The sequence below is a fragment of the Silurus aristotelis genome (genome assembly GCF_946808225.1).
Source record: "Silurus aristotelis genome assembly, chromosome: 11".
Taxonomy (NCBI): domain Eukaryota; kingdom Metazoa; phylum Chordata; class Actinopteri; order Siluriformes; family Siluridae; genus Silurus; species Silurus aristotelis.
This window is the reverse complement of record NC_139584.1, coordinates 5,007,905-5,035,582: the sequence shown is the minus strand read 5'-3', so window position 1 is coordinate 5,035,582 and position 27,678 is coordinate 5,007,905. Positions and strand designations below refer to the sequence as shown.

Genomic DNA, 27,678 nt, shown 5'->3' with positions numbered 1-27,678 from the left:
TAAATATTTAGCTTCCTTTAAACTTGGTTAAATGACTATAAACTCAGTGACTCAGGCTTTCTAAATACTAACATTGGTTGTGTCATCCTTATGTAAGAAAAAAAGATCCTTAAAAATATTTAATTTTATTTATCCTCTCTGCTCTCAGTAGCAAGCTGATGAGATGAGATGAGATGTTTATAAATTAATGCACAGTAGAAGTGTGTTTTCCATGTGTTATACTTAAAATAAATCAATCTCATCCATTCAGAAATCATGGTGTTTGTCAAAAGTAAAAAAAAAATTATAATAATAATTTTTTTTTAAATAAAAATAGTAATTTATTTTTGAGTATTCCAGGGTACCTGTTGTCACCATTTATCAATGTAAGTACGTTGCTATTAAAGCCTTTGGAAGTGAGATCATTTTATATACTTTATCTGTATCAACACAAATTATACAAGAATAAAATGCTACATGGTAAAACCCTTGTTTGTGGACCCCTCATTACCCATGCACATACATCCCTGATGAACATCCCATTCCAGTATTATTACTTTACACTTATAAAAAAGCTCCACTTTTCTGATAAAACATTCACTCGGATTTTGGGAAATGGCTGTAGGGGTATAGCCTTCTTACAGCTACTGTATAAGAGCATTAGTGACACTGATGCAGGAGGAGGTAAAGACTTTTCAGTTACAGTTCACCACAAAGGTGTTTATTGTGGTCAAGGGGTCTGTGCAGAATACCTGAGTTCTTTCACTCAAAATTGTAATGTATAAAAACACAATAGAGATACAAATATTTGAATAAAACAAAACCATTTGGAGAAGAACCAGCCACATATGAGTGTAATGATCAGTGGTGTACATACTTTTGGCCATACAGTAAATATCATTGTGGTATTTGCGTAAGTGATTTGCATTATTTGCATTAGTAGGATAAGACAATGATGCTGAAGGAGGTAAGGGCTTGGGGTTCATCACAAAGGTGTTCATTGTGGTCGAGGAAATCAGGGGGCTGTTGAGTTATTCCACTCAAACTTTAACACCAACAACAATGTCTTTGGTAAAACTTCTTTGTGCACAATTGTCATGCTGGAACAGTAATAGGTTTGGATCTCTTAGTTCCAGTGAAGTAAAAGTGTTATGCATATAAAAAAAGTAATTATAGAATTGTGTGATTAAAACTTGGTATTAACAGTTTGAAGGAGAACCAGCCACATATGTGTGTAATGATCCAGGGTGTACCTACTTTCTCCAGACATTATAAACTATTTTTACTATGTGCATGCAAATTTAGATTTTGCTCATTTTCTGATTCTGACTTATGATTTCCATCACTGCTACGTCTTCTCAGGATTTCTCATTAATACGAATGTTGACGGTTGAGTGTGTGAACATTGCTGGAAAATCGTGAGTAACAAAAGATGTTCTTGCTCTTTATATGTTTGGGAGCTGTCACTGAAACTTGACCATACAGTAATTTTATTTTAATTGATTTAGTGGAAATTATTACACATTACATACTTTATCTTCACCAACATTAGCAAACATGGTCTTTGTGGCACAACTGCTAATTTCTTACAGGAACAATGTAAAAAAAAAAAAAACTCCTAAATATAATATAATATAATATAATATAATATAATATAATATAATATAATATAATATAATATAATTAATATAATATAATATAAAAATATGTTTTTCAGTGTAAAAATAATCCACACTCTATAATCCACAAAACAAATCGATTCATCAATCTGGCAACTTTGAGCGAGACGCTTTGGATCTCTGCAGTGCGCATGCGCAGTTTCTTTCGCCACCAGGGTGGAAAAAATACCCACTGGATGCAGTTTTAAAAGGTCCAGCCTACTGTGTGTTTCTGTGAGTGTGTAGGTTGTGTGTGGGGGGTGAGTGTGTGGATTGTTTAGGATGATGTGAAAACAATAATAATAATAATGAAAGAAATTGTAATACCGCCATTTTTGGGTTGATTTGTGCGGTGCGCGAGACCGTGTCGCTCGCGCGGATGGATTAACAGTAAATCAGTCAGAGTCAGTTAGCGGAGTTAGCGTAGCTACACGGAGAAGATTAGCGGCTAAAACACGGTCCGTAATGTTTTTCTTTTATTGTCATAATTCTATTTTTATAGACAAGGAAACATCTGCATGATTTATTTGATTGATTTGCTGTTTGTTCTGCAACAACTGTTGGTTAAATGAAGCGGGGTTTGTCCTCGCGCGCATCTGTGTTTTAACAAATTTCTTTCTTTTTTTAAAATTAATATTATTTATTTATTTATTTTCTAAAACTCTTTTTGTAATTATTTCAATACTGAAATCAATTATTGTATCTTGTGATTTTACCTACATTCAAATATCCCTCATTCTGTACCTTTCTTTTAACAATACGTTTCATTATTAATATCGTTCTCTGTTTTTATTTAAGGTTATTCTTTCAACATGTGATGTATATTTATAATCTCTTTTACTCATCTATAATCCTTTGAATTCTATTTTTATTAATTTCTACTCATTTCTGGGAATTGTATTCTATCTATCTATCTATCTATCTATCTATCTATCTATCTATCTATCTATCTATCTATCTATCTGTCTATCTATCTATCTGTCTATCTGTCTACCTATCTGTACATCTATCTATCTATCTATCTATCTATCTATCTATCTATCTATCTATCTATCTATTGATCTGTACATCCATCTATCTATCTATCTATCTATCTATCTATCTATCTATCTATCTATCTATCTATCTATTGATCTGTACATCCATCTATCTATCTATCTATCTATCTATCTATCTATCTATCTATCTATCTATCTATCTATCTATCTATCGATCTCATACATCTGTTTAATAATTGAAGCAATATAATGAAGTAAAATGAACAACAGATATGTAAATATTGTGTAGAGGGTAAAAGTGATAATTTTTAACATGAATTTTTTGTTTCCTGTCTGATCTGGTTAAAGGTTTACAGAGCTGCAGGAATCATGGGAGCCGGTACGTACACATGACTGTTTTTACAGTGTTTGTCACTTGCATTTTGTAAAAAGGAAAAAAAATAATTAAATGAGAAGGAAGAATATTAGCAAACATATCACCCATTTCTATTTAATGCAATAAAAACATGACCTGAGGGCGTGTGATTTACTGTTTTACTTTTTACGGTAATTTACTGTTAAGTTACACTGTAAAATAGGAAATGCACATTTAAATGTGTAGAATACGAAAGTGTCTGGAGTACTGCAGTTTCCATAGTACTGATGTGTCCAGAACACTGAAATTATTACATTTCTGAAATGACTAAAGTGCTGAAATTTCCAGAGTACAGGAGTGTATGGAATTCTGTAGTTTCCACAAATGTTTCAAAGTCCAATCTACTAAATATCCAGTACTCTGACATTTTTAAAGAACAGAACTGTCAACTGTCTAATTGTAGAGATGTGTCCAGGATACTGAAACTTCCAAAGTATAGATGTGTCCAGGATACTGAAACTTCCAAAGTATAGATGTGTCCAGGATACTGAAACTTCCAAAGTATAGATGTGTACAGGATACTGAAACTTCCAAAGTATAGATGTGTACAGGATACTGAAACTTCCAAAGTATAGATGTGTCCAGGATATTGAAACTTCCAAAGTTTTGAAGTGTTCAGAATACTGAAATCTCCAAAGTGCAAAAGTATTCAGTATACTCAAATTAACAAACTTCTGAAGTATCCAGTGTGCTAAAGCATCTGAAGTACTTACATTTATATAGTAGAGAAGTGTCTGGAATTCTGGAATTTCATAAATGCTAAAGTGTTCAGAATACTGAAATATCCAGGATGCTGAAATTTCCAAAGTTCTCAATTGTCCAAAGTACTAAATCATCTAAGGTCCTAAAATTTCCAGTTTACAGAAGTGTGTGGAATACTGTAGTTACCAGGAATGCTGACTTGTCCGGAATACCGAAATGTCAAGTTTAATGAAGCATTCAAAAAGTGTTATAGTGTTCAGAATACTGACATGTCTAGCATACTAAATCGTCGGGAATGCTGATGTATGCTGACGTTTCTGTTGTACTTGAGTGTCTGGAACATTGAAGTGTTTAGTGTCCAGAGTGTTGCCATGTCTTGCTGAAGTGAAGGAAATCTGAAGTGTCCAGGATACTGATGTGATTTTCTGGAATACTCAAGTGTTCGTAGTAATTAACCATGACACATGAGTCCATATGATCACAATCCTTAAATAGAAACACAATGCAAAATCTCACCTTGTCTCCAAAACATTCTACTCGTGCTGTCCCTCTAATAAACTCATTTGTAATTCTGTCCATCCTTATCACTCCCAACATCTTCAGCTCTGCTACCTCCAGGTCCACCTCCTGTCTTTTAGTCAACCCCACTATCTCTAAACCATACAACATCGCAGGTGTCACCACAGTCCTATAAACTTTCCCTTTCACTCTCACAGATATCCTTCTATCACAAATCGCTCCTGCTATCACTCTTCTCTACCCACTCCACCCTGCCTGCACTCTTTTCTTCATACAATCTCCATTACTTTGTACAGTTGACCCCAGGTACCTGAACTCCTTCACCTTCTCCACCTTTTCTCCCTGCAACCGCACCACTTCACTGCCCTTGCTCTCATTCACACACATGTACTCTGTCTTACTCCTACTGACTTTCATTCCCCTTCTCTCCAGCGCATACCTCCACCTCTCCAGGCTCTTCTCAACCTGCTCCCTACTCTCACCACGAATCACAATATCATTCGCAAACATCATAGTCCAAAAAAATCCTGTCTGACTGCGTCCATCTACCTGTCCATCACCACTGCAAACAGGAAAGGGCTCGGAGCCGATCCTTGCTGCAGTCCAACCTTGAACCAGTCCGTAGTTCCTACTGCACACTTCACTGCTGTCACACTGTCCTCATTCATGTCCTGCACCACCCTCACATACATCTCTGACACACCTGACTTTCTCATACAGTACCACAACTCTTCTCTTTCCACCCTGTCATACACTTTCTCTAAATCCACAAACACACAATGCAACTCTTTCTGACCTTCTCCATACTCTCCATCCACATTCTGAAAGCAAATGTTGCGTCCATAGTGCTCTTTTTCGGCATGAAACCATACTGTTGCTCACAGATAGTCACCTCTTCTTTCAGCCTGGCTTCCACTACTCTTTCCCATAACTTCATGGTGTGACCCAGCTCGGTCCCTCTGCCTGGCCAATCGGTACAAGTCCTTTTCTCTTTCCTGAGTGTCCAACTTCTCATACAGTGCCTCATATGCCTTTTCGCCACATCCCTCTTTACCTGCTGCCGCATCTTCTTGTACTCATGCCTACTTTTCGCTGCCGATCTCTTTGCCGATCCCAATTCTGTTTCTCCAACCTCTTTCTCCTTTTGCTTTCCTGCACTTCCTCATTCCACCACCTCATCTCTTTGTCTTCCTTTTTTCTTTCCCGATGTCACACCAATTACCTTTCTAGCTGCCTCCCTTACCACTTCTGCAGTAGTTGCCCAATCATCCAGCACCTCTTCACCACCACTGAGCCCCTGTCTGACCTCTTTCCTGAATCTCACACTACAGTCTTCCTCCTTCAGTTTCCACCACTTATTATTTTTTTTTCAGTCCTCACCCTCCTCCTCTTCTTCTTCACCTCCAAAACCATCCAACAGACCACCATCCGATGCTGTCTAGCTACACTGTCCCCCGCTAACACCTTACAGTCTCCAAGCTCCTTCAGGTTGCATCTCCTAAATAGAACATATTCCACCTGTGTGCACCTTCCTCCACTCTTATACGTCACCCTATGATCCTCCTTCTTCTTAAAATAAGTATTTACCACTGCCATATCCATCCTTTTATTAGATATTAAAATAAATAATAAAATGCAGAGTTGCACTGTAGAGAATTCTGCTGCTTGCTTATAAGCCTCTGTTTGGAATACTGATGCCAGATACCTTTGTTTGCAATCACACATGAAGACCATTGATGGTGTTTGTTGACTGAAGTTCCATTTCCAGTGTACTGCGTATCTGATCTGAGACTCATGGTGCTATTCAAATCCCTGTGTGGACATCCGAGGTCAGAGAAACAGTGGGCCACTTTGTCTCTTCTGTTCTCCCACACACCGAGCCGAGTGTCGCTCTAATTAAATCGGTGTCCTTCGCTTTTTAAAGCAGCTTTTCTATTTCATGGTTCTTCATACACGCTCTCTAGTTTTTCCTCTGTGTTGCTCACATACCAGGCCATCTCAGCATGTGTGTTTCTGTTCCTGTTACTTTCACAGCATGTGTTTCGGATTCTGCAGAAGCACCCACACAATACACTAAACAATCTAATTACAAATAAAAACTAAAACCTCAAACAAAGCCTTTAGCATCCTGAAGTGTCTTTAATACGGAATTGTGTAAGATTCTGAAGTGGATAGAATACAGACGTGTCCTGGTTTCTGAACTGATTAGAATATTAAACTGTATAGGATCCCAATGTGTCTGGAATACTGAAGCCTTTAGTATCCTAAAGTGTCTGGAATACTGAAGTCATAAGTATCCTGAAATGTCCGGAATAGTGAATCCTTTAGTATCCTAAAGTGTGCCTTTAGAATCCTTTAGTGTGCGGCATTCTGAAGCCTTTTGTATCCTGAAGTGTCCGAAATAGTGATGCTTTTTGTCTCCTAAAATTTCTGGAATACTAAAGCCTTTAATGTCCTTAAGTGTCCGAAATACTGAAGTCATTAGTATCCTGAAATGTTCGCAATACTGAATCCTTTAGTATCCTAAAGTGTGCGGAATTCTGAAGCGTTTTGTATCATGGAGTTTCCGGAACAGTGATGATTTTTGTATCCTGAAATGTCTGGAATACTGCAGTTTAAAAAATTCAAAACTCGTTTGTCGGCTCCATATTAACACTAGTTTTATATTGCTATATTATCGGAAAATCTGTGCTAAAATAAAAAGTCTTACAGTTTATATAGTATACTTCTTAGTATATTGATTATTTTTTGATACGACAGCCTGCACCTACAGCCTAAAATAAAGCCTTTATCATGAACAGTCTTGTGTTTTATTTTACACCCTTACGCTCTACGTAGTGTTCCTGTCAGCGGACGCAGCGCACGCAGTGCTTAAAAGGCTCCCAAGGGCCAACTTCTTCCTGGAGGAGATGAAGCAGGGAAACATCCAGCGGGAGTGCAGGGAGGAAATCTGTAACTATGAAGAAGCCCGAGAGGCTTTTGAGAACGATGAGAAGACGGTAAGATTTTAAGGGAACGTTGCTACACAAACTCGCATGCACACACACACACATATCTATATATCTTTATCTTGCCTGTGCATCTTTCACATGCACATACATGTGACTGCTAACACTCGGACATGCTTTTCTTTGAAATTTCCTGGTAACAGGAAGCGTGTTATCAGGCAGGAAGTAAACTGGCTTCCTTAAACTGTTCCATAGAGACTTGATTGTGATTCATACTGAGTTAAAGGGCATTACATCTTGAGCAGTAAAACACTAAGGCACTAATAGAGGGAAGTCAAATACAAAGTGAAACAGTTGAGAGCATTTTGTTGTTTAGTCAGTCTCTCAGTCGGAGTTTTAATATTTTAAATAAAAACATGAAAAAACTCCACTAGATGGTTTCAGGCACAAAAAGTTGTAATAATTTTTTTTTTTTAATTATAATTTTTTTTTTTACATGCAACCAGTAGCTTCTCAGCAACAGCAACCAATCACACTTTTTCAGCAATGCTACTAACCGTCTTTGAGCAATAATACCCATTGACCAATCACACCCCAGAAGCAACAATCAGCTTCAGTAAAAACACCTTTTAACTGATCACAATTAAGTTACTTATAACACGCCAGCAACCAATCAGACCTCTGTAAGAACAGCCAGAGCTCAGTCACACCAGGGCAAAAATATCTCGTGACCTTTTCCTCCCCTTCACCAACCCCCAGCATCCAATTAAACCTTAACAATCAATCACACCTTCAACAACAATCAGACATTCTCTGAAACCAGTCGTGTGTCAGCAGCAACACCCAGCAATCAGTCACACCTCGGCAACCTATCACATCTCAGCGGTCAATAATGCATCGACAGCAGCGTCCAGCATATAATCATACCTCGATGATAAATGCCGTTTGACCAACAACAGCTCAGCTATTGAAAAGTAAGAAAAACAGCGAACATTATTATTCCTTTGTTCACCCTTTTTTTTTTTTTTTTAACTGCTAAAAACTCATCCAAGTGTTTCCTCTGTTTTACAAAAAGAGGAAATTCTACTTCAGTTTGTGTCTCCGTATTGTTTCAGGCTCAGTATTACAACGCAAAATGCAAAGTGGTATTTCCTTCAAAATCTTTATGTAACTACTGTGGAAACAAGTTACTCGGTTTACAGAAACTTTCCGAAATTCATACAGATCCCAGTTGCAGCATTTCGGTGTATTCAATCCTGGAAAAATTTGACCCATCTGTTTCTGACCTCTTGAATGTTGAAGGCCACTGAGTTTCTGTGTGGCCCGGAGCCGAGTCTAAAATTACACACTTTTCTTTAGCTCAGTAAACAGACACGTGTTCTTGACGTGACAAACATGTATAAGTAATGAAATCTACACCGCTGCGCTACAAAAATCCTGTTGTACCTGACTGCACATGTTTTTGTCTATTTAAATGTACATATAAATATAAAAATCTATTTTTTATTTTATATTTATTTTTATTTAGTATTTTTAGGGGGGGTTCACCCTAGGTGGATTTTTTTATGGGTGTTTTTAAATAATTTCTGTTTGTTAAATTTTTTTCTTAAAAAAAAAAATAAATAAAATTGTGTTTTTACATCTGTAGGCCTTATGGTAATATTTTTTCCCCCTCCCCTTTTCACTTATTGTTGACCCTTAATTTTAAACCCATTTTTGTTATGGTTGATTACTTTTTCAGTAGATTGATATAACTCTCAGATTAACCAAGCAGGTCAATATCTGGTATGGCGATGACTTGCAGGCATTTTGTAAGATATTTTGCAGGATAAAACCCATGGAGACCGGAATGTTGGCGCTGTACTGCAAAGAATGTTTTGAGTATATGGAGTACCAGTTGCTTACTGTAAATCTTTGATAATGTTTAAATATCTCTTAGGATAAATATCTTTAATAATTTCTGCAAAATTTGTCAAGAATGAGAACAGTTTGTGTTTGTTGTTCAATCTGATCCTCTTGCTCTGTTATTGGCTTCAGCGGCGATTCTGGGAGGAGTACCAACGCGAGAGCAGCCCCAAACCTGGAGGACTTCAGTCCATAGTGGGCGGAGTCAACTTGCTGTACCTCGTCCTGCCGCTGTTGCTGGTACTGCTGCTCATTGCTGCCATCTCATTTACAGCGTGGAGGTGCCACTCGCGCAAAAGGTCCCAGCGTAGCCCCGCTATGGGTCAGAGAGACTCTGCGCTCGCAGTCGTTTCCATGGACCAGTGGGGACAAAGCTACCAGCCCGACCCTTCCTATTCGTCTGATGACATCACCCCAGGGCAGCTCAGCGTTGCAGATCCGCCACCTTCTTACGAGGAAGCGGTGGGCCACATGGATGTGCATGTGGAGGCAGAGCCTCCACCCCAGTACGATGACATTATTGATAGCTCTGCTAACAACACTGTGATTGGGCAGGCCAAGTGAAGCGTGCTTTAATCACAACACAGTCTAACTCCTGAGGATTTCTCCACATAAGCAGCTGCTTTCATTAGTGCTCTTTAGAACCGAGTCTGTGCAACTTTAAAATAGACGGTTTAACACATCCAATACCAGCAAATGCCAGTAATACAAACTCCAACTCTGATCAAGTCCTAACAGTGAAGAACTAACAGATTTGTTTTCCAAATACAAAACAATATTATATACTCAGTTTACAACGGAATATATGAATCCACAGAATAAGATTTCAACTCCGTACAATTTGTTCACAGAACAGTATATTATTGGCAGTTCAGCAACAAATCAGGCATTTTTTTTTTTATATTTTTGCGTTGTCATAGTTACCACGTTACAAAATTATGTTTGGATTTTTATCCCAGTTCATTTTTTAGCGATTAAGAAACTAAACCCTGAAACTCATTTAAGCAAGACGTCGATATTTTTCCCCCCTTCTTCAAGTGCAAAGACTTTCTTTATTGGAATTTTTCCTCAAACTACAGGAGTATCATCATCATCATCATCATTATTATTATTGCAAAGAAGAAACTGGCAAAAATGTAATCTCGTACTCCCCGAAAAGCTATATTGCACCCAGGCGCATGCTAACCAGCAGAGGAAACGAGGAAAACTTAAGCGGTTTTGTTTATCATGAGGTAACTTGAGTCAGGTATTAGGAGTTCATAGGAAGTTTAAATACATCAGCTCGTCCAGCCCTGCTGCTGCTGCAGCAAGATTTCTGCGTGAGCCATCTCATCGTCTCGCAGTCGATCCTCACAAGGTTTCAGCGCTACTGGGACTGAGATCGTGAAATCAAGCCAAACCTCAGGTCTTGGGTCTAAACAGCCTGAGTCATAGGATCCGGAAAAGCAAAAGAAGCACATTTTCTTTTTTTTCTAGTTTTAACATTTTGACTGTCCAATATTCCAGCTCATTACATACTGCAACAGTAGCACTCGTGTGTGTGTGTGTGTGTGTGTGTGTGTGTGTGTGTGTGTGTGTGTGTGTGTGTGTGTGTGTGCACGCTTTGACACACATGATCAATAGGAAACGGTTGTATACGAGAAGAAACTAAGCACTAATCAGCAGTGCAAAATAGGCATCATACTAACATTCAGCTCTATTCACACCAGCAAGTGTTACATTTTAATTTCTAAGGACTGTGTAATTAAGTTCTACCAGGTTTTATGCAAATTATTATGACCTTCGAGCGATGACGTGAGGTTTCAAGGTCTTTGGACCGATCTGTTAATTTAAAGAAAAAAGTGTGCTAGACGTTTCTTGAAGCTGTGAAAGGAATGTTAAGGAAAAAACATTACTACATGACATGCTCTCTTTGGAAAAACCGTTATATATCTCTCTTATACCATGGCAATTTGTCTACAGTCACATTTACATTGCTTGTAAACATTTGATCCATTTATATTTACATTTCTGTGTATAAACAGAAAAAAAGGAAATCTTCTCATTTGTTTTGTTTCTCAGTAGCTGTTTTTATTTTAAGTTCATTTCAACAGTGTTACAGAGAGGAAAACAGAGAAACTTACAGGGGAAAGACTGAAGCTACTGTAAAGTAAAAGAGGAGATTTTTGGAACAGGAGCTGTGGATGTTCCACAACATGAAATGTCATTAAAAATGGATAAAAAGTAAAAAAAAAAATGTAATAAGGAAAAAAAAAAATTGAAGCATTAGGGACTCGCTGTGGTATAAGCAGAATAATGGCAGGTTTACACGTGTTTTGTTTGCAGGGCGTATACAGTACCTATTGTACTACATATATATATAGTATATATATGGATAGTAGCTTAAGACGTGTTTGCAGTGCGTCGCTGATCCGTCGTTTCCGTTTGCAACAAATTCAGCAATGGGTCATTTTCCATTATTTGGATTTTAGGTCCAAACTCTAACCTACCTTTAAAACATTAATTGCGATTTCATCATTTGTTTGTTTTATATGTAGCGCTAGCACACTGTATCTGTTGAAGTGTTTTGCTTTTCTTTGCTTTATTCTGAGCTGAAAGTTATAAGATTTAATACGACTTTTATTTATGACCTACATTTTTATTTTGTCATTTAATACATAATGTCATATAATCACTGGTCACTGATTGTTTTTTATAACAGCACAACACCTTTTTACTCCAAATCTCCTGCAACTGAAGCTGGTTAAATCACAAAAAAGGAAGGGTTTCGAGTTTTAACACCATTTTATTGTTTTGTGGCTGCGAGTCACGTAAAAATTCAAATAAATAAAAATGCTAAAATGTTGCTGTAAGTTGAACTCTTACAGTTTTAACTTATTATTAAACGGCTTCTTAAATTAACGTTACGTTTTGAAGCAGGATAAAAGAGTACGCAGTTAGCGTGTGCAAATCTTGCTCAATAGGACAGTTAACAAAAGTGTATAATTTGCTATTCGTTATTTATTTCTGATTTACGATCTGTACGTAACAAAACACTTCAGGAAAATAACCTTACAGACTGTTTAATAACTTTTATAAAAACTTTTAAAAAAATTATATTAATTATGTAGCACTTTTTTTTTCTTTTTTTTTCTTCTTTTTTAATAAATGTGTACGCAGTTCATTAACACTGTTTTTTAAAGTCTGATGTGTGAATGCGAGACAATTCAAAAGGATTAATGCTAATATTTTGTGTGTGTGTGTGTGTGTGTGTGTGTGTGTATGGTGGTCCTAATTTTAAATCTGATACTGAAGCATACATTTCTCCCAGGAAAATGAGGAACGTTTTATTATTTTATTGGATTTTGTTTTGTCTGTGCAAAGCCATAATTAAATGCAAGACATTTCTCAGGATGTCTAAATGTTTACATAATGTTTAAAGGAAATAAAAAATTTAACAAATTATTTTTTTCACCCAAAAAATTTTTTCCCCCATATACTAAAATAATGATGACTGTATGATCTACCAGCCACATGTTACTTCTACTGCTCAAGATTAAGATTCTTAATGTAGCAGGCAGAGGTTAGGGGGGTCGTCACCCTGATGGCATCACGCTTCACCAATCAGCTCCACTGTGACGTTTTTTGTTTTGTTTATAGATTATAGATTGCACTTATGCAGATGCAGATATTTACAGGAAGGACCATGGACGACTTTTATAACATTTAGCTCCATGCGTCTCGCAGCTCTAATGCCAAACTAATAAAGCAACTTTCCATAATATTCATTTTGTTTGTTAAATAATAACGTGGAGATCAGCATCATTAAGACTTAGTTTAAAAAAAAAAACAACAAAAAAGTTTAGAGTAGAGCTCCACCCTGATCGACTGATTAACACTGGGATCTCGCACTCGGAAAATTATCCTTTAATCGTGTTGAAAAAATGGCACGAAAGACCATTTTAATCCCAAAAATCTTTAAGAAAGTGCACCACGACTGCCAATTTCTTACTATACGATGATTAAAATATGTCAATGGCAAACAGATTGTCAATAGATTCAGCAATTGGTTCATATAAACATATAATTGTGTTTCAGGGTGGAGATGAGATTTGGAGCTTTAGCGCCCCCTACAGGATGAACGTCTAAAGGCTGAGTGTGTGAGAAATTCAGTACGCTTTCAGAAAGCCTTTTATAGGAGTTTTAAGAATGTGTGTGTTTGTGTGTACACAATATAACGAAATAATAAATGCAGTTCTTTTTATCATAAAGCGATGTGTGAATAGACTTTTATAAGGATAAGTCATATTATACAAATGATTGTGTAAAAATTATTATAAGAAAGGAAAACAAGGCAAAGGCTGCATTACACACAAAAACCCACGATTTCGCAACTCTTTTCCTAATGTGGTGTGTGTAGAAAGTGATGTGAAACAGTGAAGGAGTGGCTTTAGTTGAGAGAGTGTATTGTTCTGCTTTGGCCTTATTAAACAAAATTCAAATGTTTGTGTATTAACATTTCGAACACAAGTGGGGTTTTGTTTTTGGAAAATTATTGCTTGAATTTTTTTAATGTAATAAATTTTTTTGACCCCTTGTCATTTGGTTTGTTTCATTTTCTCAATTCTGATTGCTCCGAGGGTGTTATTGATTTTAAGGTTTATTTTAGCACATCTGTTTAGAGTTTGTTTTATTTCATAGTAGCAGATCATTCAAAGAGATTTGTATGTTTTTAACATTCATTAAAGGAGTTTCCGATGTCAGCGCTTTGTAACTTTTTTGCTATCTGTGTTTTGCTGTCGTAGTGACTACAATGAAGAGAGAGAAATAAAAAGTCTGACGAGGGAACGACTGTTTATATCTGCTAGAACATTGTGAGATCAGAAACTTGTTTTTTTTGGATGTTCCATAAGGTAAAAACGATTTTTCTTTAATATAATTAAGAATTATTATAATAATCTTTAAAACAAAAGGGAGATTAATAAAAGGCTTGATTATATAATCTAAACATTTTATTATAACTCAATGATGAATACTCAATTCTGATTGGGCTAAAGGAAGCGAATCAAATTAATTAGTGTTGAAGGTTTTTATTTTATAAAGTTGTAACAGTAACTACAATATTGCAGATCATACAAATACTCCTTTTTGTTAAAAGCTAAATAATCATTTTTTAAAAGATCTTTCCCTAATAAAAGGCTTATAAACATGTTCATCTCTCATTACATCTCTTTAGTGAAAACATGGATGCAAAACTTTACTTCTCTAAAACAATTGTTTCTTCATTCCAGTGAATAAAAGAATTATTTCAACATTAAAGGAATACTTGAGGAAATTCTCTACATTTCACTTATAAGTTAAAGGCAGCTGTCATATTTCTGATAAATGTTTATTTCATGCAAAAGTATTTTGGACAAACTGAATTTGTTTAGGTCGTGTTCATACATGAGCAGAGCTGTAAATCTGTAAGATTGTTCCAGACTGAGACGAAGGCACAAAAAATTAGCATAAACTACTTGTTACAACGTTGTTCAATAGTGGGAAAAAGATCAAACGGCTCATTTTAAAACCGCATTTTACAATCGTGTGTTTGTCGACGACATTTAGCAACTGCCATTGGACTTCTATTCTAAGGAAACTTGGAGATGAAAACACTGCAGTAGTCCTTTAACACCAGACATGGATGCCACATCTTCACCTCTCAGAGGTGAACTTCCTTATTTTTGTTTCACACCCACAGAAAAATTCACATTACACAACCCCCAATCTCACAGCTCCTTCTGCAGAAATGATCATTATTCAAAAATAACTACTACAGCAGCAGTCTTTCAGGAAGGAGTGAAGAATCAGTAGAAATCACACACTAAGATGAAGTTATAAATAAGCAACACAGGGCGATAAGGTGTTTAAAAAAAAAAAAAAAGTGATACGGGATGTTTAGAAAGACAAGAAGGCAGAAAACACTTGAGACGGTTTTAGGGTATTGAATCGGCAATGCAGCGTCAACCCTGAGAATGATTTAACAGTGATTTTATCAATCACCAATATAAGGAACTTTAGTGTCTTAGTGTGTGTGTTTTCAGATCCACTCTTTGGGGTTGCGTACAACTTCCATCATCTCTGCTTCTCTGGTGCCTTCGGCGGGCTCGTGCATGTACTCCCATCTGCACAGAAAGGAGGAAGAGGAGGAGAATTCAGGGAATGTGTATTGTAATCTGTACTTAGTAAGGTCTCTTCATCTCTTTTATGGCTCATGCCATATTGGGGAGTTTTTCTGTTTAAAATTGATGTCACCTTTCAAAAGATTTACAATGATTAACCGATTATGATGGAGATATTATGAAAAGCAGCGTTTGCTTCATCTCCAACGTTCTCTTTGTCGATTTCGTTTTCTTTGCCTGTCTCTGTCTCAGTCTTCCTCTACTGACCTTGCTGTGAGAGGCAGGGACATGATGATGCTCTCGATCCTGGAGCCGGGAGTAGCGAGGCCAAACTTTACCCCGCGATCGTACACCAGGTTAAACTCCACATACCTGAAACACACCACAGCGCTGTTACGGAATGTAGTTCAATATGAAGCACATAAATATACTGTATGTAGAAGGTTCAGAGGGGCGCTCGCCTGCCACGTCTGATCTGCTGCCAGTCTTTCTCCTGCTGTGTGAACTTGTCGTTGAGGTGTTTGCGGACGATGGGCAGGTAGCACGGCACCACCGTCTTAGCGCAGCTCTTCACAAAACTAAACGCCTCCTCCTGATTCGGAGAGTCCAGATCGTCGAAGAAAATCCCTCCGATGCCCCGAGTCTCGTTACGGTGACGGATGAAAAAGTAGCGGTCGCACCTGAAGAAGAAAAACAAGGAGAAGGGATTGAACATCAAAGCTTCTAAAAAGACAAAGGCTTTTTTTTTTTTTTTTTACCAAGAACTGCTATTTCTCAACATTAAAACTGACTTTGCATTATGGAAATACAAAGTTCCTAATCCTTGTTAACACAAGTTACATTTATAAGTCACATTCATTTTAAGTGTATAATTTATTTCGTAATATTTTTTCCCTTTTTCCCCACCCCCAGCAGGAGTCTGTGGTGTTTTTTTTTTTTTAATGCCTGATATTTCTATCCTTGTGGGGACGTTTACCATCCACAGAAACATCACTAGAATAAAAGATAAATAAAAGAAAGAAAGACTTTCTTATCCGTTACAGAATTCCCCCTGCACTCTGATTCTAACTCAGGAGAACATCTGGAGCTGAATATAATGCAGCACGTCAACACTGGAACACAGAATGTATTCACACACACACACAGAGTGTAAGAAGGATCGTACCACTTCTTGAAGTCAGGGTAATACTTAGGGCTGTGCTTGTCACAGGCATCACGGAGAACAGAATGGAAAAGAACAGCATCTTCCTTATTAATGTAAACTGGCGTCAGATCAGTTCCTCCTCCAAACCACCATTGCTTATTGCCTAAAAGAGAGAGAGAGAGAGAGAGAGAGACAGACAGACAGACAGACACAAAAAAGGAGGCATAGGTAAGGGGAGACAGAGAGTCAAAATAAGAGAGTGATTTAGAAAAAGAAAGCAAGACAGAGAAAGCAAAATATAGAGATGGACAGACCAAAAAATATAATTAAGAAATTAAGAGAAACAGATTGGAAGAAAGACAAAAGGAGAAAGGTAGAGACCGAGAATAAATAAGAAAGACAAAAAAGGGAGGTAAAGAATAAGAGAGGCATTTAGACAGAAACAGACAGAGGGACACAACAAGAGATGCAAAGGAAAAAAGAGCAAACGAGGAAAAAATGCACAGAGAGAGAGAATAAGAAAGCAAGAAACAGATAGACACAGTGATAGAGCACAAGAGAGCAAGAAAAACAGAGAGACACAGAAAGAGAGGAGGAAAGCAAGAGCCAAGCCACACAGATAGAGAGAGAGAGAGAGTGAAAGAAAGAAGACAGACAGACAGACGTGTGTGCTTGTTAGATAACATGTTTCTCCACATAGATGCTGGTAGCTGGATGAGGAGATAAAACTCACCGTCTGCTTCCTCCACCTCAAAGTATCTGTAGTTGAAGTGCACGGTGGGAATGTGGGGGTTTTTGGGGTGGATCACCGAGCTGACGCCCATCGCAATGAAGGGCAACTTCCCTGCAGCGCACAGATAACACAAAGACAGTTAGAAGGACTAAACGCTCGGTCACGTAAAAACGCGTGGGTGTGTGTGTGTGAGAGAAAGAGAGAGAGGAAACAGGAAGTCGACTCCTCACCGTCTTTCGCCTTCAAAGATTTTCCTCGGCTGCGCATCTGTTTGGCTGCTTCTTCGGACAGGTGACCGAACACCACCGAGACGTTCACCCCGGCCTTCTCGAACACCTTACTGTCCTGTAACACACAGCTGATCCCTCCTCCACCTAAAACACACACACACACACACACACACACACACACACACACAGCGACATTGTCCTTAAACGTGGATTTTAACTCACGATTAGCTATTAAATGTTTGTTAGATGAGATTGATGATAAATGATATTACAGGCCAATTAGGGAAATGGAAAATATTTTCAGGACTGGACAAATATGGAATTGTGAATATACATCACCTGATCAGAACTTTGACATCCTCCATGACACATTCTGTAACCTGATAAATGACCTTCGAAGCATTGGGTCTGAGCTCTTTCTTTGGCCCAGGACCCAAGCTTGGTTTGTTGTATTCTAGATTGTTATTATTATTATTATTCATCACAATAAATAAAAAGAAAACAGCACCTTCCTCACGGCTCCAGCGGTCCACCTTGAATTTCCCTCCGTCCACCTCTTGGAGCGCCCTGCAGAACTCAGCCTGGGTCTCCATGATGAGCATCTCCATCCTACTGCTCATCTCGTGCTTCCTCTGCTCCAGCACGCTCACGCTGGTGACCGGCGGCGCCATTAAGTTCCTGCATCTCTCCACGACGTCTCCTTCCTCATCTTCCTCCACCTTTTTCACCCTGGTCGCCATTTCAGCCTGCTGAAGGTGACACACGCCTGCAGCCACGATACCGAACACGCCGGTGGCCATCAACACACCTGTTCTGTATTTGCTGGAGACAGGTAAAGCACGCGCCGCCTGGGAGAACCTTGAAGACCACCTCGCAGACCCTTTTCCTCCTGCTATAATGTGAGATGTATAGAGCTGAGACACATTACAGAGCCGCACCGTAGAGCGTAAGCTCCTGTTTAAGGTGGACACCAGCAAATGTGTCATTTTATACTTTAAACCCAAAAAAAAGCACAAGATGAAAACTCCACCGGAGCAACCTGGAGAAACTAACTGACCACTCGTGTCACTTCGCACGTACTCCTACTGTATTCCTTCCGGCAAATCCCGCCCACCTTTACTGTGATTGGCTGAAAGTAAAACCCTCCTTTCTGTGATTGGCTGAAAAGAGGACGGGGTTTTACCGTTTCATTTCACTTCTTCCGGGTTTTAATTCAATAGAATAAAAAGCGAATAGCGCTTTCACGCCAAGAAAAAATAAAAAACATAATTAAATAAACCTTTTATTCATTCTCAACTTGGCATTATATATAAATCCCGACCATACATTTTAAGGCGTTACGCAATTAGCACGTCACTTAGGTTTGTTTACGTTAATGATAACCGCTTTACGGCAGCTTCCAAAAAAGTTTTTTTTGTTTTGTTTTAAACTTTTTTTAACAAACAAAAATTGGAGACAGAGTGATGGCGGTTTCACATGAAAAACCTACAAATCCATGAGGAGCTCCTCAAGAACTATGAGGATGGATTTGGAATGTAATTACAGTTTTTCTCAGTTGCTTTGGAGCAGTTTCTCAGATCAGAAATGAAATTCTCAAAACTACTTGTTCAACCTCCACATAATTGAGTTATTTGTGCTCATTATAAAAACATTTCTTGTTGCTTTGAATAAACTGCGAATGCTTTTGTACATTCATTTATTCGATTGTGTACAAGTGTCTGCTGTTTCCTACATTATCAGTTGTTTATGTTCATTTTGATAAAAAAAATATTATACTGGTTTCACCTGAACAGTTTTAACCCCCAAAACATCTCAGCATCAGTTCATTGTATAAGTCATTAAATGCAAAATGATTAAACCAGTTGGCATCATCTGTCCTCTAACATTTCTATTGTACTTTTTTATTGTAAATGTGTTGAATTGATGAAATGTGCAGATGAATCTTGAATGTCACTAATGAAGGAATCGGATCAACCAATAATCAACCAGTTCTCTAAAACAGGTCAAATGTGAATCTCATGAACCTTCACTTGGAGAGTGAATACAGAAAGAACAAAACAAAGAATTATACATTCTGAAAATGGATGAAGAACTAAGAAACAAACGCACACTTGTACAGTACAGTAAAAGAGTGAATCCTGTCCAGTCTTTTTCTTCTTCTTCTTCTTTCGGCTGCTCCCATTAGGGGTCGCCACAGCGGATCATCCGTCTCCATACCACCCTGTCCTCTACATCTGCCTCTTTCACACCAACTACCTGCATGTCTTCCCTCACCACATCCATGAACCTCCTCCTTGGCCTTCCTCTTTTCCTCCTACCCGGTGGCTCCATCTTCAGCATTTTTCTACCAATATAATTCATGTCCCTTCTCTGCACATGTCCAAACCATCTCAATCTCGCCTCCCTCACCTTGTCACCAAAACATCCTACATGTGCTGTTCCTCTAATAAACTCATTTCTAATCTTGTCCATCCTTGTCACTCCCAACGAGAACCTCCACATCTTCAGCTCTGCTACCTCCAGCTCCACCTCCTGTCTTTTACTCAATGCCACTGTCTCTAATCCATACAACATCGCAGGTCTCACCACAGTCCTATAAACTTTCCCTTTCATTCTTGCAGATACCCTACTTTCACAAATCACTTACAATCAATATAAATTAAATATGCAATCAAATACATGAATTTGTGCTGCTGAAATTCATAGATGCCAAACAAAAGCAAGTCACATTTTGTGCATTTTCAGTCACTGTGATCCAAACCATAGTTTATATCAAGAAATCATTAAACTGTGCAGCATCATACTGACAACACGACTAAACATTTTGACAATTTTGTTTGTGAACATTGACAATTTCATTCTGATGGGAATGAGATGTTCATTGACACAAATACTTACTTTTAAGAGATTAACTAAATATTTTGAGAAAAGTTCAGGCTTTTGCAAGAAATCCTATAATTTCTGCTGTTTGTACAAATTGTTTTGAGAAATGCACTTAAAGGTTTGCAAATATTAGGGATGATTTGAGAAATGCTCCAAAGCAACTGAGAAAAAACTGTATTATAAACAGTCTACTGCAATGGCTTATAAGTTTAAATTTGCACAAACAGTTTTACATTTGAGGACCCATCACAAAAAAAAAGATTTTTCTGTTAACTAAAATAACGTACACACTACACATCACATATAAAATCGTTTTTTTTTTTTTTATTGTTTTGTTTGTGTCGGATAATTTGTGGGTTTGTGTCAATTAATCTGTATTTAATGCATTTTTTTATGTGCTCATATTGTGACATTATGACAGTGTTAAAAGCAGAAGTCGGGTTAAAAAACAAGATAAACTCATTTAAATCTAAAAACTTTATCTGCGGCAATGCAGTTATTAACATGAGCAACATGACAGCAGCAAAAACAGGATATAAAAAAAAAAAACCACAGTAAACATTTTAATTTCATTGTGTTTTCCAGATGTTTACTTGTTTAAACGTATTTAATATGAAGTCTATTAGTCAGATGTATTTTGATTATTATTATTATTATTATTATTATTATTATTATTATTGTTGTTGTTGTTGTTGTTGTTGTTGTTTCAACAACAATAAACCTTTATGTTTTTTATTCACCTTCTCCACGAGTGGATGAGCCTCGCTCGCCTCTTTAATTATTTATTAGCTGCTTCCAAACTCATGTGCGCATGCGTGTAGAGTTCACCGGGCACTGTTGTTCGTATCTATGGCGATAGGCAGCTTGGAGAGGATTAAACTCCTTCTGTGTACACACACACACACACACACACACACACACACACACACACACACACACACACACACACACACACACACACACACACACACACACACACACACACACACACACACACACACACACACACAGTAAGCTGACTGATAAATAGTCTGTCTTTTTTGTAAAACAGAGGCGCTTCATCATAACGCAAAAGAAAACAGAGCAGTGTGTCTTACAGGTGAGTGGCAGTACCTCTGTGTGTGTGTGTGTGTGTGTGTGTGTGTGTGTGTGTGTGTGTGTGTGTGTGTGTGTGTGTGTTACTGTATAATAATAACTATATTGTAACACCAAAATAAAAAGTGTAGATTGTTGTTGGTGTGTGTGTTTGTATCATTAGTTCATTCAACAATAAAGCATCCTTTAAAATGTTTATATATATATATATATATATATTTATATATAGTTATATATATATATATTTGAACCCAGCCATTATGAATGCACAAGCCAGTGCACTCTTAGTGACGGTCCCAAGCCTGGATAGAAGGGGGGGTTGTGTTAGGAAGCTTAAAACGTGCCAAATTAAATATTCGGATCACAAACCTAAATTTCATGCCAGATCGGTCGAGGCCCGGGTTACCAACGACCGCCACAGGTATTGTTAGCCATCAGGGTTCCGGTGGAAACTGAGCTACTATTGGCTAAAGGAGAAGATGGAGAGGAGGAAGACGTCTACAGAGACAGCAGGGAAAGGAGCAGTGTAGGAGAGTGGAGGTTTTGGTTGGACATTAAATGTTAGTACTATGACTGGTAAAGGGAGAGAGGGAGCCGATATGATGGAGAGGAGAAAGGTAGATATGTTGTGTGTTCAGGAGACCAAGTGGAAAGGGAGTAAGGACAGGAACATGGGAGGTGGGTTTAAACTGTTCTTTCATGGTGTGGATGGAAAGAGAAATGGTGTAGGGGTGATCCTGAAGGAAGAGTACAGTAAGAGTGGAGGTAAAGAGAGTTTCTGATAGAGTGATGGACTTTAATGGACATGTTGGTCAAGGGAACAGAGGTGATGAGGAGGTGATGGTTTTGTATAACTTTAAGGAGAGGAAGGGGCCGGCATAAAGGAGGAAAAGAGGAAGACCAAGGAGGTTTATATGGATGTGGTGAGTAAAGACATGCAGGCATTTGGTTTGAGAGAGGCAGATGTAGAGGACAGGGTGCAGCCGAATGAAGATGAAGATGAAAGTGGGAAGTCGGAATTTCACACTGTATTGGATTAACAAAATTAACTCTGTATTTATACCATTTTAACACATATCCATTGCACATTCAAAGTTTAATGCAATTTGTTATTAAAATGGAGAAATCTCCACATTTCTCATACACTAGTTTGTTGACATTTAAATAGTGACTTGTTGAATTGTGTTCATTGGGTTTCTTGGGTTTCTTGCTTTAGTAATGCCATTCATTCTCCCTGTATAAGATACCTGTCTGTGATGCAGCATTTTTCTCCAACAGCTTTCCTGAAGACATTGGAAAATCTAATGTTATATTAATGTTTCCTTACAGAAAATGTTCTTAAATCATTTTATGATTGATATGATTCTCATTAGAGATAGAGAGAGGGCGAGAGATGAGCGTGGCTGTGAGTAGTAACACTCAGGAGGAATATGATGATGACTTTGAGAAAGATCTGGACTGGTTGATAAGTGAGGAAAGCAAAAACGAAGAGCAGGTAAGTGTGTGTGTGTGTGTGTGTGTGTGTGTGTGTGTGTGTGTTTGTGTGTGTGTGTGTGTGTGTGTGTGTGTGTGTGTGTGTGTGTGTGTGTGTACGCTGAAAATGGGGACAGATACATAAAGAGGTTGTGTTTAATAATGTATTGCAGTGAGACATAGTTCTGCATTTCTCAGTGTGTGTGAGTGAGTGTGTGTGGATGAATTTCACACACTTACCGAATGCTCATTCCTGATTCTTACCTGCGTCTCACACACACTCCCTGCAATCTCATTATACTTGCTCTTTTCTTTGTGCGCCTTTGACCCGTAACGTGAGTGTTTGAATATTTCATGCTTTAAATAAGAGTTAATAAATAAAACATGTCGGGTTTTAAGTCATTAGTGTGATATGAGGTCTAAGACATTAATTTGAGCAGGGTAAAAGGGATGCAAACTTCTGCACTTAATAATAAAGATTTCGACAGATCTGATCTTGATTAATCTAGACAAGGGTTTTTTGGTTTTTTTTTTTGAAAAGCAAGTGAACAGAGCTACAGCTTATATTTCACTCTGAAACCAAAGGGGGTGCAAACTTTTGCACTCATTCTAAGTGCCCCTAGGTGCTTAGTGTAAAACAGTGTAAGAGTATTGTACATTTTATTGTAATTTATTTATTTTTTTTCCAATACAGGATGAAGATGAGATTGAGGCCCAGATAGACCATGAGCTGGAAGATGAGGAACAAAGTAAGGAATGTGACAAAGACCGGAGTAAAAGTATCCAGGATGACAAAGAAGATAATGAAAGATGGCCAGAGCCTATGGACCCTTTGGAGGACACGTCTGATGGTGTCGAAGAGTTTGATGAAGAGAAGAAATCTATCCAGCTAAAGATTGAACAGGCGAACAGGCAGCTGCAGGACCAGGAGGCACCGGACGAGACGCGTCACCGCCGTTTGCACTTTAAAGACACGCTTGTGGACCTAGTGGTCCCTGCTAGTGACCTAGAGGACAGTCCAGCGGACGTCTCGGGTCACATGCAGAAGCTGACAATCTGCTCTCAGGAGAAAAGTGATGAAGGAGATGGTCGCAGAGACGAGGGGAAAGAAGGACGAGTGCTGGTGGAGAAGGACGGAAAGTTTGATCTTGTGAGTCTGAAAGAGGTGGAGAGTCTTGGACTGCTCCCCCCTGTCCCTGAGACTCAACGAGAACCCAGCAAGAGCCCGTCGTCCTCCCCGTTCTCCAGCTCAGGTTCTGTAGCCTCTGAGCTTCGCTACATTCCCAGGCCTCCAGCACGACCCCGGGCACGACCCAATTCAGCGAGCAACACGCAAAGAGTGGTTTTTAGACACGACAGCAAGCGAAGGGTTCAGTCGGCCAACGGGGTTCCAGCTCACGCCACCTTTTCACTCTCGCCGCAACAGAAAGAGAGGTTGAACAAACAACAGCAGAGGAGAGAGAAACTCGCCAGAGAGGTGTGGACAAGAAGTCACATTCAACTTGTCTAGTGATTACAATAACCCATTACACACAAGATATTATGCTTCTGGATTAAATGTATCATCCGGACCCTTTTTTTTCTCAGGAGGAAGAGAGGAAACGCAAGGAGGAGCAGCAGAAGCGTCAGGAGAATGAGTTGGCATTCAGGTCATGGCTGGGGAAGAAGAGGCAGCAGCTGCAGGAGGAGAGAAGAGTGCAGAGAGCTCAGGACATGGAGAAGATGTGCGGAAAGGTGTGCATCAGGAGTGTGCTGGCAACAGATGCTTCGTAGAAAGTTCTAACATATTTTGAGATGTGTGTGTGTGTCTGTGTGTGTGTGTGTGTGTGTGTGTGTGTGTGTGTGTGTGTGTATGAGATGTCAACATTGTGGCACACATTTGTCACGCATGTCTGCTAATTTGCACAGAGGGAGTGCTGTGATGCCGAGGTGGCATTTAAACTCTGGCTGCAGAAGAAGCAGCAGCAACAGCTGAACGAGCGACAGCTAGAGGAGATGAGGAGACTTGAGATAGAGAGTGGCAACTACCTGCACCCACCTGAGGAGTGTGAGAAAGCTTTTAGACTGTGAGTCAACCACACACATACACACACATGCAACACAAATGCATATTTCTTTGTTTTTGTCCATATTGGTACCCTACTTCCTACAAATGTCAAAATGCGTTGTGAGTGTGTTTTCCTGTGCAGGTGGTTGAGAAGAAAGCGGCTGGAGAAGCGGTTAGAGCAACAGGCTGCTCGAGAGCGTTCCCGCAGGCTGCTGATGGAAGAACGACGAGCCAGACGAATGAATGACCTCTACTACCCTGTCAACGAGATCCAGTCTCTTCGCTTTAATCAGCCCTACAGCTTTTAAACTCCTCCCAAATCCATAATCATTACCTTTATCATTTCTAAACTCCTTGCAACTCATTATAATAACTATGGATACCACATTACTAACTCCTCCTAATCACCACAGCTTCTACTTCTAAACTACTCCCAATCAGAGAATCACCAGAACTCATTTCCCTTCCATTATCACCATAGATATTGTTTCTAAATTCCAGTTTCATAATCACGCCTCCCAACTCCATAATCCCCACGGCTACCACTCCTAAACTCCTTCCAACTCCATAATCACCACAGCTACCACTCCTAAACTCCTTCCAACTCCACAAACACCACAGCTACCACTCCTAAACCTTTTCCAACTCCAAAATCACCACAGCTACCACTCCTAAACTCCTTCCAACTCCATAATCACCACAGCTACCACTCCTAAACTCCTTCCAACTCCACAAACACCACAGCTACCACTCCTAAACCTTTTCCAACTCCAAAATCACCACAGCTACCACTCCTAAACTCCTTCCAACTCCACAGTCATCACAGCTACCACTCCTGAACTCCTTCCAACTCCACAGTCACCACAGCTACCACTCCTGAACTCCTTCCAACTCCATAATTACCACAGCAATCACTCCTAATCTCCTCTCAACTTATATATAATAATAATAATAACTTATAATAATCACTATGGATACCATTACAAACTCCTCTCAAGTCCATAATCACCATGACTACTGCTTATAAACACCTCTTAATACCATCCTATTTTTCTTAAACATTTTTAAACCCTCTCAACTGCATAATCAAAACATCTAACACTTCTCACAATTATGTAAACACCATGGCTACCCCTCGCAGTACACTATGGTCTATAATCACCATGGCTACCCCTTGCTGTACACTCTGGTCTACAATTATCACAGCTACAGTTGTAACTAAGCTTCTCCCAGTCCATGCTCCATTTTGCAGTGGATCAATAAAATCTAATTTCAATTCCCCATGCTCACTGCTTTTAGGCTTTTCCCAACTCACTATTCACCAGGGATAACCCTAAGTTCCTTTCAATTACTTGGTCACCATGGCAACTGTTTCCACGCTCCACCCAGTCATCATCCTTGTGCTGTAACAGTATATTTACTTATAATTTAGCCAGAATATTATTATTTTTTAGAATTGTATTACACATTACACTGTAAACTATTAGTTTTTGATGTTTAACAAATGATGAAGTTTTAAATTATACTTTTATTCTAGAGTCTTTTCCTGTGTGGTGGGAAAAATATCTAGGTGTGTGCTTGTTATTATGCAAAATGGTAAATAATATTTTCTGACAAAATGTTCATGCTTATAATGTGAGGAAATAAAAACATTAACACGTGACAGCAGTGGTGGGTCGTGCATTTCACACCTAGGCCTTCAGTGGTGTCCTACCTGAATCAGTCCACATCCTAATACCGTCAATATGACATCACAGCTATAGAAACCATCAATATTATACAGAAACAGTATAACAGAACACTGTATCACAAGACAGGAATTTCTTCGGTGAGAATGAATCTCATTACTAAAGCAAAAAAAAAAAAAAAACAATGATCACAATTCATCAAGTCTTCTTTCACTGCAGCCATAGCCTTTAACATCCTCACTAGCAGACGCATCAATATTAACCTCATTTTCATGCATTTTCTCTGTGCATTACGGTTTTTCTGGGGATTTAAAATGAAGGCAAATTGTGTGTTTTTCTGCAAATTCTAAGGAAAAGAAAATGCAAAAGAATACATTTTTGATTAAAAAGCTTAACAATTGTTTTGAACAGATTTGGCTGACTTTTCCTCACGGCGATGTCCAACTTGTCGTATAAAGTCTGTCTTAAAAAAATGTGCTTGTAAGAGTATCTGCGACCGAATACATTTCTTCTCCTCTGTCAGGCATTGTGCAATGAAAAAAAAAAACAGCTATTAAATAAACATGGATATATCTGAGCTTGTGCAGTTTGCTACAGATGAGGTTCGTGAGCTATGACTAGACCGCTCTCTGGCCACTAAATCAAAGGATGTAAAAATGCTGATGCTATTGTATGCCTGCCAGAGGGCCTCCATTTTGCCAATTTGAAATCTGATTGGTTAAAGCAACAGCCCTCAAGCAGCATGAACTGTATGCAGCAAGCTCCTGAATGATGTGACGGCTGATGTCTGGTTGAATGAAAACTCCTACATACACAGACACTCCTTGCAGCAGATATAGCAAGAGACAAGCCATGAAATGAAAAGAATAGGTCTATAAATTAGTGATTTTGATCACGTTTAGGCCAGCACAGAAGACTTTGCTGGCCCTGATGGACCACCACTGCATGACAGTAAAACCAAGAACCCTTGGCATACCATATTAATTTGTCTGGGCTCACACATCTCTGGTTACTATGTCTTTTAACCAAATCAGAAACAGTTTTAGCTCAGGTTTTCTCCACTGTTTATATATACTGGTATGTTAACTGCATTAAACTGAATGAACATATGAGCCATTCTG

General features: G+C 38.6%; 3 protein-coding genes across 5 annotated transcripts; 2 read left to right on the top strand and 1 right to left on the bottom strand.

Moving 5' to 3' along the window:
* The first annotated feature begins 1,782 nt into the window (after window positions 1-1,782).
* On the top strand, window positions 1,783-13,700 carry prrg1 (proline rich Gla (G-carboxyglutamic acid) 1). Of its 3 annotated transcripts, none has more exons than XM_083555087.1 (4): window positions 1,783-1,871; window positions 2,984-3,014; window positions 7,110-7,270; window positions 9,257-13,700. In XM_083555087.1, exons 2-4 carry the CDS (start codon window positions 3,005-3,007, stop codon window positions 9,686-9,688), a joined length of 603 nt encoding a protein of 200 aa, XP_083411213.1. In that variant the 5' UTR covers window positions 1,783-1,871; window positions 2,984-3,004; the 3' UTR covers window positions 9,689-13,700. The 3 variants fall into 3 exon arrangements, with proteins under 3 accessions (XP_083411213.1, XP_083411214.1, XP_083411212.1); XM_083555088.1 differs by having other exon boundaries at window positions 1,786-1,849; XM_083555086.1 differs by having other exon boundaries at window positions 1,788-2,095.
* Window positions 11,052-18,491, bottom strand: cpox (coproporphyrinogen oxidase). Its single transcript, XM_083555109.1, has 7 exons — window positions 17,880-18,491; window positions 17,372-17,515; window positions 17,142-17,252; window positions 16,430-16,571; window positions 15,726-15,944; window positions 15,532-15,636; window positions 11,052-15,267 (listed from the first exon to the last, which is right to left on the bottom strand). Exons 1-7 carry the CDS (start codon window positions 18,355-18,357, stop codon window positions 15,183-15,185), a joined length of 1,284 nt encoding a protein of 427 aa, XP_083411235.1. The 5' UTR covers window positions 18,358-18,491; the 3' UTR covers window positions 11,052-15,182.
* Window positions 18,492-21,079: 2,588 nt separating this feature from the next.
* On the top strand, window positions 21,080-26,530 carry ccdc181 (coiled-coil domain containing 181). The gene is made up of 6 exons (XM_083555016.1): window positions 21,080-21,353; window positions 22,723-22,844; window positions 23,517-24,299; window positions 24,410-24,556; window positions 24,731-24,888; window positions 25,012-26,530. Exons 2-6 carry the CDS (start codon window positions 22,743-22,745, stop codon window positions 25,175-25,177), a joined length of 1,356 nt encoding a protein of 451 aa, XP_083411142.1. The 5' UTR covers window positions 21,080-21,353; window positions 22,723-22,742; the 3' UTR covers window positions 25,178-26,530.
* The last annotated feature ends 1,148 nt before the right edge of the window (window positions 26,531-27,678 follow it).